This window comes from Stomoxys calcitrans, chromosome 2 (genome assembly GCF_963082655.1).
Source record: "Stomoxys calcitrans chromosome 2, idStoCalc2.1, whole genome shotgun sequence".
Lineage (NCBI taxonomy): Eukaryota > Metazoa > Arthropoda > Insecta > Diptera > Muscidae > Stomoxys > Stomoxys calcitrans.
Genome location: NC_081553.1, coordinates 94,737,098 through 94,753,824, shown reverse-complemented (window position 1 = coordinate 94,753,824; position 16,727 = coordinate 94,737,098). Strand labels below are relative to the sequence as shown.

The following is a 16,727-nucleotide window of genomic DNA, read 5'->3' as shown; positions in this document are numbered from 1 at the left end:
CATGAACTCAAATCGGGCGATCGGTTTATATGGGAGCTATATCAGGATACATACCGATTCGGACCTACTTGGCTTAGTTATTGGAAGTCGTAACAGAGCACTACATGCAAAATTTCAGATAAATTGGACAAAAATTGCGGCTTCCAGGGGCTCAAGAAGTCAAATTGGGAAATCGGTTAATATGGGAGCAATATCAGGTTATAGACCGATTCGAACCGTATTTGGCACAGTTGTTGGAAGTCATAACAGAACACTATGTGCAAAATTTCAGCCAAATCGGACACAAATTGCGGCTTGTAAGAGCTCAAGAAATCAAACCGGGAGATCGGGTTATATGGGAGCTATATCAGATTATATACCAATTCGGACCGTACTTGGCATATTTGTTGAAAGTCATAACAGAACTCGACATGCAAAATTTCAGAAAAAATGGGCAAAAATTGTAGCTTGTAAGGGCTCAAGAAGTCAAATCATGAGATCGGTTTATATGAAAGCTATATCAAGTTATAGACCGATTCGGACCGTACTGGGCACAGTTGTTGGAAGTCATAACAGAATACTACATGCAAAATTTCATTCAAGTCGGACAAAAATTGCGGCCTCCAGGGGCTCAAGAATTAAAATCGGGAGATCGGTTTATATGGGAGCTATACCAGGTTATAGACCAATTCGAACCGTACTTGGCACAGTTGTTGGAAGTCATAACACAACACTACATGCAAAATTTCAGATAAATCGGACACAAATTGCGGTTTGTAAGGGGTCAAGAAGTCAAATCGGGAGATCGGGTTATATGGGAACTATATCAGGTTATAGACCGATTTGAACAGTAATTGGCACAGTCGTTGGAAATCATAACAGATCACTACCTTCAAAATTTCAGTCAAATCGTACAAAAATTCCGCCTTCCAGATGCTCAAAAAATCAAATCGGGAGATTGGTTTATGTGGGAGCTATATCTGAATCTTAACCGATATGGCCCATTTGCAATCCTCAACGACCTACATCAATATTAAGTATATATAAAAAATTTCAAGTGGCTAGCTTCATTCTTAGCACATTCGACCGCTATCGTGGTTTCGACAGACGAACGGACATGGCTAGATCGAATCAGAATGTCGAGACGATCCAGAATATCCATACTTTATGGGGTCCCTGTCCGTCTGTCTGTTGAAATCACGCTACAGTCTTCAAAAATAAAGACATTGAGCTGAAACTTTGCACAGATTCTTTTTCTGTCCATAAGCAGGTTAAGTACGAAGATGGGCTATATCGGACTATATCTTGATATAGCCTCCATACAGACCTATCCGCCGATTTAGGGTCTTAGGCCCATAATAGCCACATTTATTATTCGATTTCGCTGAAATTTGGGACAGTGAGTTGTGTTAGGGCAGTCAATATCATTCCTCAATTTGGACCCGATCGGTCCAGCTTTGGATATAGCTGCGATATAGACCGATCTCTCGATTTAAGGTGTTAGGACCATAAAAACCACATTTATTGTCCGATGTCGCCTAAATTTGGGACAGTGAGTTGTTTTAGACCCCGATCGTTCCAGATTTGGATATAGCTGCCATATGGACCCATCTCTCGATTTAAGGTGTTAGGCCCATAAAAGCCGATTTCGCCGAAATTTGGCGAGTTGTGTTAGAATTTTCGATAACGTTCTGCAATTTGGCCAAGATCGCTCCAGATTTGGATATAGCTGCCATACAGACCGACCTGCCGATTTAAGATTATAGGCCCATAAAAGGCGCATTTGTCCTATTTCGCAGAAATTTGGAACAGTGAGTTGTGCTAGGCTCTTCGATATCTTGCTTTAATTTGGCTCAGATCGGTCCAGATTTACATATGGCTGCCATATAGACCGATCTCTCGATCTAAGGTATTGCGATCATAAAAGGCGCATTTATAGTCCGATGTCGCCGAAATTCTAGACAGTGAGTTAAGTTAAGCCCCTCGGTATACTTCTTCAATTTGGCCCAGATCGGCCCAGATTTGGATATAGCTGCCATATAGACCGATCTCTTGATTTAAGGTTTTGGGTCCATAAGAGGCGCAATTATTTTCCGATGTCGCCGAAATTTGTGACAGTGGGTTGTGTTAGGCTCTTCGACATTCTTATTCAATTTGGCCCAGATCGGTCCAGATTTGGATATAGCTGCCATACAGACCGATCCGTCGATTTAAGGTCATGGGCCCATGAAAGGCGCATTTATTGTCCTATTTCGCCGAAGTTAGGGACAGTGAGTTGTGTCAGCCTCCTCGACTTTCCTCTTCAACTTGGCCCAGATCGTTTCAGATGTAGATCATATAGACCGATCTCTCGATTTAAAGTCTTGGCCCCATTAAAGGCACTTTCATAATCCTATTTCGCTGTTCTACAAAATTGAACAATGACTTGTTCTTATTAGACCACTCAATTCCCGTGTCGAATTTGATCCAAATCGGACCATATTAGATATAGCTGCAATGGGGGCATAAATTGTGCATTTTTCACAGGATTATAACGAAAGGTGGTTTACATATATTCCCGAGATGGTGGGTATCCGAAGTTCGACCTTGCCAAACTTAACGCCTTTTTACTTGTTTTTAATACAGACGTAATAGGACGGCATAAACCCGGTACTTTTCGAAATCCTAGGAGCGCTAGATGGAAGGAGTTTAGCGCGTTGGTCGGCAGAAAGCTGCCTAATGGACCGCAGCATCTGGTGACTGTGGACGACATAGACCAACTAGTTCGGACCCACTAGTTCGGAGGGCACTATGACATCGGCTTACAAATCGGCTTGCCCAGTTAGGAGGCCAAAAAAGGGAAAAGGTGGTGAAACGCAGACCTAAGGGCACTAAGAAAGGATGCCATGTGGGCCTTTAATGCAGCTGGTGGAAATGGAAAAAGAGAGTTATGGGATGTCTATAAGGACAAGTTAAGAGTATAAAAGAAGCAATTAGGAAGGTCTAAAAGAGAAGATTATGTCAAATTGATTGAGGAAGTCTTGAAGTATCCTTCACGTTCGAGAAGGATACTTCAAGACTGCGGAAACTGATGGCCAAGGAATCCCCCTATACTGGTAACTTAGGAAAGCCAGAAGGAAAATGGACGGGTTCTCCACACGATACACTCCTTCATTTGTTGAAGACGCATTTTCCTGGCTGCGAGTCAGAAGAATAGAGGCTTATTGCCAACGAGGAATTCCGTCACGGATACATTGGGGAACGAGACATGAGAGAGTGTTCACTGGGCACTATATATCTTTAGGTATTACAAGTCTCCATGGCCCGATGGCATTTACCCGAAGATGTTGCAGGTGGCTTTTGGTTCTTTATCAGACTGGTATGTCTGCTTGCTGCGGACACATCTAAGACTATCCTATGTACCCCAGTCTTGGAGAAGGATTTAGGTGGTTTTTATACCCAAGGCTGGGAGGCTGCAATATAGTGGAGCCAAGGATTGCAGGTCGATTAGTCTTTCTTGCTCTTTCGTAAAGACTCTGGGGAGGATTCTAGATTTGCACATTAGAAACAAGCTGGGTGTGTCATACCTTTCCGAATGTGATCATGCTTACACTCCGCTATACATAGCATTATTCATCACCTTGACAGGTCTCTCGAGTACAAGTTGTTGTTTATGTTGTAGCCACATTTTCATGTGGAGGTGGCGATCAACGTCAATCTCCTGTAGGTGTTCAAGTTCGTTTCAATCCAAAGGACCGATCTCCGCGGGAACAGGATGGCCATTGTTTATTTAAAGGCGGCAATAACTCGTCTTGTCATATCGGGCGTCATAGGCACTCGGCATATAGCTGTCATATAGACCATATGACAGCTATATCTAAATACAGTTCGATCTACAACTCCGACCCTCTTATGCCTTTTTCATCACTCTAAAAAACCAACACCTTATGCTTTCATTGTCACTGCTGTCTTATTCCTTATTTTCTATTTATCCTGGGAAATATAAAAATCCTTAAGTACACATCCTTTTCACATTGTTTGACAAACAAATATCGATAAATGCCATTAAGAAAATATTAATATTTATTTAAGAAATGTTTATTGAGCCGTAGTACTCGTACACTTTGAAGTTGTCTACGTTGCTAATGCTCGTATGATAAATAAATATAACTGTAAATATTTGTAATGCTTTCGCCGGACTTTCGTCGTAGTTGCCGATAAAGGCCAAGTAATTAGGAAAATAAACCATAATTTGCTGACTAAGCCATGCTACTGCGGTGTCTCTCTTAAGCGGTATGAAGGACAGTGGCATAAGGAAACTAAGTTTCCTTCTTAGGGCGACCGATAAGTACATGTTTACATACAACAGTTTGTCGACATTTTGGGTTCCTTGGGACATGCTTGTGTTTTTTCCTTGTGCTGGGTATGTAAATAACACGTATATAGTATTTATTTAATTTTTCGTTGTCATGGCCTCATTAACACAAAAATTATTGGGCGTTTTATCACAATAAAACCCCAATATTAACTTGATATGGGAATTTAAGAAAGTTTTTTTTTATTAGTAAGACCCAAGTAAGCCAGAGAAGATATGAGGAAAAAATTAAGAAATATTAAGAGGATCAGAATTTTTAGAATTTAACGTTTATAAATAACATAAAATTTCGAAATCGTTTAAAATAAAGTCTTCTCAACAACGCTTGGCCAAAACGAGTGCATTGTGTGAAATACTGAAATCTGAATTGAACCTGAAAGGACCACCATGGACCAGATATTGATACTCTATCAAGTGGTTCGAAACAAGTAAAGAGGAGTTGAATTCGGCCGGGCCGAACTTTGGATACCCACCACCTCGGGAATATATGTAGACCACCTTTCGTCAAAATCCGGTGAAAAATGCTTACCTTATGCCCCATAGTAGCTTTATCGAAATATGTTCCGATTTGGACCAAATACTATTACAAGTCATGGTTCAATTGTGTATAACAAAATATTGGTCTTTTTAGTAACTATATCTAAAAATTACCCGAACGGAACCATATACAACACTAATGTCGATAAGTCTAACATAAGTCACTGTATCAAATTTCAAATGAAATCGGATTATAAATGCGCCCTATATGGGGCCAAGACTTTAAATCGAGATATCGGTCTATATAGCAGCTATATCAAAATCTGGACCGATTTGGGCTAAGTTGCAGAAAAATGTCGAAGAGCCTAATACAACTCACTGTCCCAAAATTCGGCGAAAACGGACAACAAATGCACCTTTTATAGGCCCAAAACCTTAAATTGAGAGATCAGTCTATATGGCAGCTATATCCAAATCTGGACCGATCTGTGTCATATTGCAGAAGTATATCGAGGAGCTTAACTTAACTCACTGTCCCAAATTTTGGCAAAATCGGATAATAAATGTGGCTTTTATGGGCCTAACACCCAAATTCGGCGAAAACGGACAACAAATGCACCTTTTATAGGCCCAAAACCTTAAATCGAGAGATCAGTCTATATGGCAGCTATATCCAAATCTGGACCGATCTGTGTCATATTGCAGAAGCATATCGAGGAGCTTAACTTAACTCACTGTCCCAAATTTTGGCAAAATCGGATAATAAATGTGGCTTTTATGGGCCTAACACCCTAAATCGGCTGATCGGTGTATATGGCAGCTATATTCAAATCTGAACCGATCTGGGCCAAATTAAAGAAGGATGTCGAAGGCTCTAACACAACTCACTGTCCCATGTTTCAGCGACATCGGACAATAAATGCGCCTTTTATGGGCCCAAAACCTTAAATCGAGAGATCGGTCTATATGACAGCTATATCCAAATCTGGATCGATCAAGGCCAAATTGAAAAAAGATGTCGAAGGGCCTAACATAACTCACTGTCCCAAATTTTAGCGAAATTGGATAATAAATGTGACTTTTATGGGCCTAAGACCCTAAATCGGCGGATCGGTCTATATCACAGCTATATCCAAATCTGAACCGATCAGGGTTAAATTAAAGAAGGATGTCGAAGGGCCTAACATAAATCACTCTCTCAAATTTCAGCAAAATCGGATAATAAATGTGGCTTTTATGGGCCTAAGACCCTAAATTGGCGGATCGGTCTATATGGCAGCTATATCCAAATCTGGACCAATCTGAACCAAATTGAAGCAGGATGTGAAAAGGCCTAACATACCCCACTGTCCCAAAATTCAGCAAAATCGGATAATAAATGTGGCTTTTATGGACCTAAGACCCTAAATCGTCGGATCCGTCTATATGGTCTAAGATATAATCCGATATAGCCCATCTTCGAACTTAATCTGCTTATGGACAAACAAGTTCTTTTCCCGGCATCTCTTCTTAGGCAAAAAAGGATATAAGAAAAGATTTGCTCTGCTATTACAGCGATATTAAGATATGGTCCGGTTTGGACCACAATTATGTGTAAAATGTCAGCCAATTCGAATAAGAATTGCGCCCTGTGGGGGTTTAAGAGATAAAATAGAAAGATTGATTTATATGGGAGCTGTATCAGGCTATAGACCGATTCAGACCATAATAAACACGTATGTTGATGGTCATGAGAGGATCCGTCGTACAAAATTTCAAGCAAATCAGATAATAATTGCGACCTCTAGAGGCTCAAGAAGTCAAGACCCAAGATCGGTTTATATGACAGCTATATAAAAACATGAACCGACTTAAACCGTACTTAGCGTAGTTGTTGGATGTGCTACCAAAACACTACGTGCAAAATTTCAGTTAAATCGGACGAGAATTGCGCCCTCTAGAGGCTCAAGAAGTCAAGACCCAAGATCGTTTTATATGACAGCTATAATATTGGGTTGCCCAAAAAGTAATTGCGGATTTTTTAAAAGAAAGTAAATGCATTTTTAATAAAACTTAGAATGAACTTTAATCAAATATACTTTGTTTACACTTTTTTCTAAAGCAAGCTAAAAGTAACAGCTGATAACTGACAGAAGAAAGAATGCAATTACAGAGTCACAAGCTGTGAAAAAATTTGTCAACGCCGACTATATGAAAAATTCGCAATTACTTTTTGGGCAACCCAATAGGTTATGGACCGATTTGAACCATACTTGGTACAGTTGTTGGATATCATAACGAAACACATCGTGCGAAATTTCATTTTAATCGGATAAGAATTGCGCACTCTAGAGGCTCAAGAACTCAAGACCCAAGATCGGTTTATATGGCAGCTATATCAGGTTATGGACCGATATGGCCCATTTACAATCCCAACCGACCTACACTTATAAGAAGTATTTGTGCAAAATTTCTAGCGGCTAGCTTTACTCCTTCGAAAGTTAGCGTACTTTCGACAGAGAGACGGACGGACAGACGGACGGACAAGGCTAGATCGACATAAAATGTCACGACGATCAAGAATATATAAACTTTATGGGGTCTCAGACGAATATTTCGAGTAGTTACAAACAGAATGACAAAATTAGTATACCCCCGTCCTATGGTGGAGGGTATAAAAAAAAGAATCTGTGCAAAATTTCAGCTCAATATCTCTATTTTTAAAGACTGTAGTGTGATTTCAACAAACAGACGGACGGACATCGCTAGATCGTCTTAGATTTTTACGCTGATCAAGAATATATATACTTTATAGGGTCGGAAATGGATATTTCGATGTGTTGCAAACGGAATGACAAAATGAATATACCCCCATCTTTCGGTGGTGGGTATAAAAGGGAAAATAGCACTACACCTTTTTCTCCGAGCAACACGAAATTTCATAGACATTTATGGACTCAGGCTTATTTCTCTGAGAAACTTGCTTGTTTGAAAAAAAAAACTACCGAGCTGTGAGTTGGGTGGCGAGGAGCCTATCTGGAGGGGGAAGTCCCCAAATTTCTCTATCCAGTCAGTTGTAATCGGTTTACCACAATGTTGTCAGCGAAATTGCAAGGACCTCTTCCAGAGTGTAAAATAATTTAAAGATCAAAGATCAGCTGTTCTGACAACAACAAACGGAAGTGCAGTCATCCCAAAGACAGTTGTCCCCTGGCGATCATCCCATCATTAAGAGAACTAGGTTAGGTTAGGTTGAAAAGAGGGTGCAGATATTAATCCGCCCCATGCCACTATGGACATACACCTAAGCCAGTAATCGGCTTGTTGTGCGCTCTAAAGACTAGAAAGTAATCTATAAAAAGAAAATCTTAAGTTACGAATTCCGTGCTACTTACAAAATCCTTAATTGTTTTCAATACCACTCCTCTAAGTTGGTTCATGTCTGATATTGTGTCTCCACCTAAGTACCGGTATCTGTTGGACTCAAAAGCCCGGCAATGACAAAGGAAATGCTCCAACGTCTCATAATCTTCCCAGCATACCCTACACATGCTATCACTTGCCGCACCGATTTTACGTAAGTGAGCTCGTAGTCCAATGTATCCCTTTATGATACCAATAGCTATACTGACCTGCTTCTTGCTTCCTTTCAGTATTAGCCTCGTCTTCTCACGATCTGGAGCCCCCCATAGAATTTTTGCCGTCCTACCGACCGTTTCGCTGTTCCTTAACTCGGACTGTCATTAACTCGGACTGCGTCGACCCGAAAGTCTTCGGGTTAACCAGGTTTATTGACGGCAGTCCTCTGGCCTTCAAAGCCAAATCGTCTGCCCTTTCATTTCCCCTTACTCCGTTATGGCCCGGCACCCAAACGATGCGGATTATCCCATCCTCAGAGAAGGCGTTAACCTCCTTCTTACACTGCAAAACTGTTCGTCCTGGTTGTTATTGCCAACATTGGAATTTTACTGTCGGTAAAGATGTTTACACTCGACGTCCTTCGTTAGCACCACACCACTTCACGCATTCCGTGATCGCCCGGATATCCACCTGCAGGACCGTATTATGGTCAGGCAGTCTAAAACAGATGTCAGTCTCTGGGTTTTCAATGTAAACCCCCAGGCCCACTCTGTCCTCTAGCTTTGATCCATCTGTGTAACAAGATCTTCCAGATGGCAATACTAGGGTTCCGTCAATCCAAGACTGTGCTGATGGCAGCAGTTCGTCGCACTGGACTTCAAGGTATCCGATCGGAAACCTCTCCCCTTCCTTCCATGTTTCCTATCGTCGCCTCGATTATACCGCTATGGTATGAGCTGCTCCCATCCCATTCAGGAGAACTAAGACGAACAAAAGTATTGTGGGTTCAAAAACTTGCTTATTATCCTTAAAAACAGATGGTGATGACAGTTAAGTCATCAAAGAAGATAATCCTCTTGGTTCAATACCACTTGAAAGATTTCTTCAGATCCTTAGTTCATAATTAGGAGACTAAGAAATTACAATTCCAATCCTTCAATCACCGACTGAATGTTTAGTTGGTAGATGTGGCTGTCTGGCAACCGGAGACATACAGTATTCATACTAAACTCCGGCTTCCTTAAAGACCTCAACAATTCTAAAGGATGTGTGTCCTACAGACTCAACGGCGTGAGGTTAAAGATATACAAAAGTCTGGACTCAGTAGAAAAATCAGCTGTATTGCAGAAGACTTTTCTGTGGAACTATCATCCATATCGTTGCAGTCTGACGGATTGATGGAAACGGATAACTCTTCTACTTCCGACTCAATCAAACAAGATGGGGAAGGCACCAAGACGGGACGCGACAAGCCCCAAGTAAAAGCGTGCTTACTTCGGAACAAGTAAAAGCGTGCTAACTTCGGTCGAGCCGAATCTTGGAAACCCACCACCATGGATTCTGCTAAAATATAGGAGCTATATCTGGTTATAGACCGATTTGGACCGTACTTGGCACAGTTGTTCAGTCATAACATAAAATTTCAGCCAAATCGGAAAAAATCGCGGCTTGTAAGGGCTCAAGAAGTCAAATCGGGAGATCGGTTTATATGAGAGCTATACCAGGTTATAGACGGATTTGAACCGTACTTGGCACAGTTGTTGGGAGTCATAACAGAACACTACGGTCAAAATTTCAGCCAAATCAGATGAAAATTGAGGCTTCCAAGGGCTCAAGAGGTCAAATCAGGAGATCGGTTTATATGGGAGCTATATCATGTTCTTGACCGATTTGGACCTAACTTGGCACAGTGGTTGAAAGTCATAACGGAGCAATATGTGAAAAATTTTAGCCAAATCAGATGAAAATTGAGACTTCCAGGGCTCAAGAAGTCAAATCGGGAGATCGGTTTATATGGGAGCTATACCAGGTTATAGATGGATTTGAACCGTTCTTGGCACAGTTGTTGGGAGTCATAACAGAGCAATATTTGTAAAATTTCAGCCAAATCGGATGAAACTTGAGGCTTCCAGGGGCTCAAGAAGTCAAATCGGGAGGTCGGTTTATATGGGATTCATAACAGATGCATTTTGATGCCGTCGAATAGCCCGTAGGAGATATCCACGCTCCCTGGGAGGGCGCAAAGCTCGACCTGGTGAGAAAGACGGTCTTTAACAGGGGATGGGACAGTGAATTTACGACGGAACGCATGTTGGAATTCTTGGGCAAGCAAAACCAAGCTTTGGTCGCAGAGTAGTGGAAGGTCTTCCACGGGGAGGAAAAGGAGGAAGCAACTCTCCATGTGGTTGGCATTGATCAAGTCTCCGTGACGAGTTTGGCTAAGACTAAAATCATGGCGATCTGCGGGAGCAAAGCTGTCTTTTACAAGATTGGGAAGACTAGGATAGGTAAAAATCCGTGCAGAGGCAGGTGACACAATACCGCCCAACAAACAGGGGGCTGATGACGATACACCCACCACTCTCTCAATATTGGGAAGACTAATATAACCAAAGATCCTAATACTAAAACAATAGACAGTGCAGGGCGAGAGACCCAACACAGCCCAACGAACATAGGACCTATTACGGGTGCTCACTCAAAAGGGATTTGAACCCGTCTGCTACGCAGACGATGTTATATTTTTTCTAAGCGGTAAGGATCCGAACCAGCTATGCAGAAGGGCCGAAAGGGTCTTGCAGATGGCACACGACTGGGCTAGACCTAGGGGTCTCAATGCTAACCCAGAGAAGACTGAAATCTACCTATTTACGAGGAAGACGAAGGTGGGACAATTTGAAGCACCACGTTTCCTCAATAGGGCAATTTCGATATCTGAAAAGGTCAAATATTTAGGTGTGATCTTGGACAGCAAACTGAATTGGAAGTGTCACATTCAGGAGCGTACCGAAAAAGCTCACAGATGTTGAGCACTGTGTAGACGGGCCGTAGGCTCGAAATGGGGTCTCAATGGCTCTACAGGAGCGTGATAGGACCAATCCTTACTTATGCCTCAGTAGTTTGGTGGACTGCAATGGAGAAAAAGTGCAACGTAAGGATAATACAACAGTTATGGAGAACATGTTTTCTTGGCATAGGCGGGCGATGAGGACCACGTCCACAAGGGAACTGGAGACTATTCTAGATATCCGACCCATAGACATACAGATTAAGTGGGAGGCAACCACTGCGACTATGAGACTTAAAGCGATGGGAGAACGGATTGAGGATGGAAGAATGGGAGAGGTTAGGAGCAGCTCATACCATCGCGATGAAAGAATGGATTGAGGATAGAAGTAGCTCATACAATCGCGCTAAAATCAACGCGACGATAGGAAACCTGAAAGGAAAGAAAGAGGTTTCCGATCGGATACCTGAGACGACACTTGAGATCGAGTGCGAGGCACTGCTGCCAGTGGGCAAAGTTTTGAATTGACGGAACTCTAGTATTGCCATCTGGAAGATCTGTTACACGGATGGATCAAAGCTAGAGGACAGAGTGGGCCTGGTGGTGTACTATGAGAACCCAGGGACTGAGATATGTTTTAGACTACCTCACCATAATACGATCCCGCAGGCGGAGATCCGAAAGAAAGAAAGAGGTTTCCGATCGGATACCTGAGACGACACTTGAGATCGAGTGCGAGGCACTGCTGCCAGTGGGCATAGTTTTGAATTGACGGAACCCTAGTATTGCCATCTGGAAGATCATGTTACACGGATGGATCAAAGCTAGAGGACAGAGTGGGCCTCGGGGTCTACATTGAGAACTCAGGGACTGAGATATGTTTTAGACTACCTCACCATAATACGGTCCCGCAGGCGGAGATCCGAAAGAAAGAAAGAGGTTTCCGATCGGATACCTGAGACGACACTTGAGGTCGAGTGCGAGGCACTACTGTCAGAGGGCACAGTTTTGAATTGACGGAACCATAGTATCATCTTGAAGATGATGTTACTCGGATGGATCAAAGCTGGAGGACAGAGTGGGCCTCGGGGTCTACATTGAGAACCCAGGGACTGAGATCTGTTTTAGACTGCCTGACCATAATACGGTCCTGCAGGCGGAGATCCGAAAGAAAGAAGGAGGTTTCCGATCGGATACCTGAGACAACACTTGAGGTCGAGTGCGAGGCACTACTGCCAGTGAGCACAGTTTTGGATTGACGGAACCCTAGTATTTCCATCTGGAAGATTATTTTGCACGGATGGATCTAAGCTAGAGGGGGTCTACATTGAGAGCCCAGAGACTGAGATCTGTTTTAGACTGCTTGACCATAATACGGTCCCGCAGGCGGAAATCCGGGCGATCACGTAATGCGTGAGGTGGTGTGGTGTTAACGTGAGGCCATCGAGTATGAACATCTTTACGCACAGTAAACTGACCATCAGGGCAATAGCAACCCGGACGGTAAAGTCACGAACAGTTTTGCAGTGTAAGAAGGAAATTAACGCCTTTTCTAAGAATGACACGATCCGCATCGTTTGGGTGCCGGGCCATAGCGGAGTAACTGGGAATACCAGGGATACTGGAATCTGTGAGTAGGCTTCTAGGGCCATGTAAGCTAAGTTTTCAGGACCAGGACCGAAGGACAACGAATGATAGATGATAACAAAGAGGGGACTGTGAGCATTCCAAAACTATGTGGCCTAGTCTAGAGATGTACCGCTTTGCTGTCACTGGCTAGAACAGGCGTCAAGAAAACATGGTGGCAGACTGAAGATTGCCAGCAACGACTTTTGCAGAAGCTGTGAGGACATCGAAGAAAAAGGGACCATAGAACACCTGCTTTGTGTACTAGCAGTCAAAAGGAGATCCACTTTATGTTCTCGTTTCTTTGAGAACCTGTCTGAACAATATCAGACATGAACCAAATTAGGGGAGTGGTATTGAAAAAAATTAAGGATTTTGTTAGTAGCACGGTATTCCTAACCTAGATTTTCTTCTTCGAGGTTACTTTTTTAGTATTTAGAGTGCACAACAAGCCGATTACTGGCTTAGGTGGATGGCCATAGTGGCATGGGGCGGATTAATATCTGCACCCTCTTTTCGACCTAACCTAACCTAACATAACCCTAACTACCAAGGTATGGCGTGGTAGCCATACGCAGCATCCATAGGTAAGATTTTCGATTTAAAATCTTGCTTAAATGTTTAAAACATTCTAAATTTGCTGGAAGTGCCGAAACGAGAAATTACTACATTCCTTACCTCTGTCACTAACCCCCTTTTCCTTACAATATTTCTCATGTGACCACTGTGGCCTACGCACATTGCTCCAATATTTGTGTTTACTGGACATTTTGTGTATTTTGTGAACTGTTAAGGACGCACTTTAGGAAGAAACAGCTAAATTTTATGTTCCTAGAACATGCTAAACACGTTGTGAGCACACAGAACAGCCGCAGCAGTATACGATGGCGTTCCCATATAAACCTCACCATAATACCGAGTAATAAGAATGCCATTAAGAGCTAACGAGAGCCACAAATAATCGGAAATATTTATGTTATGAGCGACCAAGCCCATACCAACAACGAGGCGCTGTTACTTTTGTTATGGCGCCAAGGATACGAATATTTGGGAGTCCTGTTGCTTCTGTTATTCCAAGCTATGATTTGTGATATGGCTAGACGACAAACTTGTTGAATGAGGTATGACACAGCGAGGAAACATTCTTCTTGTCATAGCTTAGGTATTGGTTACATAAAAGCAGTACCAGCCAGCATTTGGGCAAACAATTTAAGATTTAGGATGTGTTTATATAAAGAAAAAATTCTAGCATAGCACTCATCGCAGAAGGCAATCACTTTTGTTGCTATGGTTTATTTTTCCGCATTTGAGGGAGGACGAAATGTATCATTCTTCAGATATTTGTTGACTTAATTTAAGGGCTATATTTGAGATTTATGACAATGCCGGAAAGTTTCAAATCATCATTTAAAATAAAAATGTATAACTTTGGTATGCTGGTATATACAGAGTCCTACAGGCTTCGTGTTTTCTGTCTCAGAGTTATTCTTTTGATTAACATAACTGATATTCGAGCTTTCTTTAAATAAAGTCTACTCTTGTTTTGGGGTTTTTTCTTTTTCTTTGACTCACCTGGTATTGGACCGCATACTCTGGGTATTATTTCTAATATTGCTGAACATGAGGGATCTTCAAAACATAATTGACGTGCTAATATACAATTCAATATAGCCGAAGCGACTTTTATGTTAGAACCTGCAATTAGAATTAAGAAAACAAAAATAACATTCAAAATCAATTATTTTGCTTTTAAATATCATACACTTAACAGCAAATTAAATATAAAAAGAGCCTAAAAGTATGCACTGGTTTTTGTAGTTATAATCACCAACAGATAGTTACTTTTTTTTAGTACCACGCAACAGTATTGCCACATAATGGAGGCATGCATGATAGCAAGGGTATTATGTAGGGATATTCATGGTGCAATAATACTGTTGTCTTGTTTATCTTATATATAAAACTAGCTGGAGCGGGCCCGCTCGCTACGCCTTCTTTTACTTTATATGGAGCAAAACTTTCCTTGGAATATTTATTTTCGATAATTAAAGAGTTGTAAGTGAAATAACATGTTACGAAAATAGTATATCGCTTGACAAACAGTTAAACAATATAAGTGCCTTTATCTGAATCCCATATGATCTTTATTGGTCTCCGAATTTCAGTTTGAATGTAAGGTGTACTCCATTCTTAAAATTCTTTATATCAGCCTGATATTTTCATGATGACTGATTTAGGGCTGTTTTCGGTAGTGAGGTGGTCCCCCAGACACTTGGCCCTGAAAACATATCAGCATCGTGCTCTTCTCTCAAATACCATTAATTTAAACCCCATATTGCCATTGGTTTTGAGGGGTGTTTACAAACACATGGTCGCAAAATGGTAATCAAATTCGTTTTCTAATCTCAAATACCTTTCAGTTGAGCCACATATTGTCATGGTCGAAAAATTTTTATCCTTTGGGGGGAGTTTTGGGGAAGGGGTGATGCCTTAAATACATGGTCCTACATTTGGATACCAAATTCGTATTTTACTCTCAAATTTCTTTAATTGAGTCCCATATTGCGATGGTCAGTAAAAAATTGCTTTTTGTGGGGAATTTTGGGAAAGGGGTAGACCCCCAGATAATTGGTCCCGAAAGTGGGGATCAATTCTTGCTCTACCCCCCAATTCCTTTCATTTAAGCCCCACATTGACATGGTCGGAGTGGGGTGGTCCCCGCAATCACTAAGCCCTGAAAATATATCAGCAATGTGCTCTATTCTCATATATTTGAACCCCATATTGCCATTGGCCTCAACATTGGGTATCAAATTCGTTTTTTAATCTCAAATACCATTCACTTAAAGCCCTTATTGAAAAAGTCAGCAAATATATCCTGTATGGGCTATGGGTCCCAAAAACTTTGAATATCGAGTTACACTGTCGTGAAGACCCAAATTGTCTTGGTGAGCAAATACGTCCTACTTGGGGGTTGTTACGGTGGTGGGACGTCCCCTAGACAGTTGGTCTCGAATGTTGATGTCAGATTCATAGTCTACTCCCAAATACCTTTCATTTGTTTTGAGGAAGGAGTGGACCCCCAGAAATTTTGTCGCAAATTTGAATATCAGATTCGTATTTTACTCGCAAATACCTTTCATTTGTGTCCCACATTGCCTTGGTCGGTAAATATATTCGATTTAGGGGTGTTTCGGGGGTAGGGGTGGTCCCCCAAACACTTGGTCCGACAATTCGATATCAGATACGTTTTCTAACCTTAAATACCTTTAATTTTGAGTCCCAAATATATATCTATACACATATATATTTGTAAGGTTTTGGGGTGGGGCGCCCTTTTGAGTCTAAGTACCCATTGGTACCAAATACCGCCAAATGGGCATATTAGCCGACCATGGCTATATGGGACTCAAATGAAAGGTATTATGGGGTAGTTTACGAATATGACATTAAAATTCGCGTTCAAGTCTAGGTGGCACTTTTCCTCTTAAAGATACGTCAAATGGGTTACTTGACCTATTATGGCAATATGGGACTCAAATGAAAGATATTTGAGAGTAGAAAACGAATTTGATATACAATTTTGGAGCCAAGATTTTTGGGGTGGGCCTTAAAGCACCCCCTAAACTGAACTTCATTTCCGTTGGGAATAAAGAACGAATTTGTTATCTATTTTCAGTGCAAAGTGCCAGTGGCCGCCCCAGCCCCAAAACACCCTCCAAACGGTTCCTACCTACCGGCCATGGCAATATGGGGCTCCAAATTAAAGGGATTTAGAAGTGGAGCACGAATTTCATGTCCATATTTGAGTCGAAATGTCTGAGATGCAATCCCTCCCCAAATGAGAACATTACCCTAGAGAAGAACATTACCACCAGGAACCGAGAAGGGGCAAATTCTCACACATCAATAAAGGCTTTACAATTCAAGTTTAAACTCAATGAT

The 16,727-nt window shown here is 41.7% G+C and overlaps 1 protein-coding gene across 5 annotated transcripts in view; it reads right to left on the bottom strand.

Moving 5' to 3' along the window:
* Positions 1-16,727, bottom strand: part of LOC106086820 (uncharacterized) — a 739,645-nt gene that overhangs the window by 223,661 nt on the left and 499,257 nt on the right. For all 5 annotated transcript variants that reach the window (XM_059363919.1, XM_059363920.1, XM_059363921.1 and 2 more), the window contains exon 3: positions 14,355-14,477. In XM_059363919.1, the coding sequence (XP_059219902.1) occupies positions 14,355-14,477 (123 nt within the window). The remainder of the gene's footprint in view (positions 1-14,354; positions 14,478-16,727) is intronic.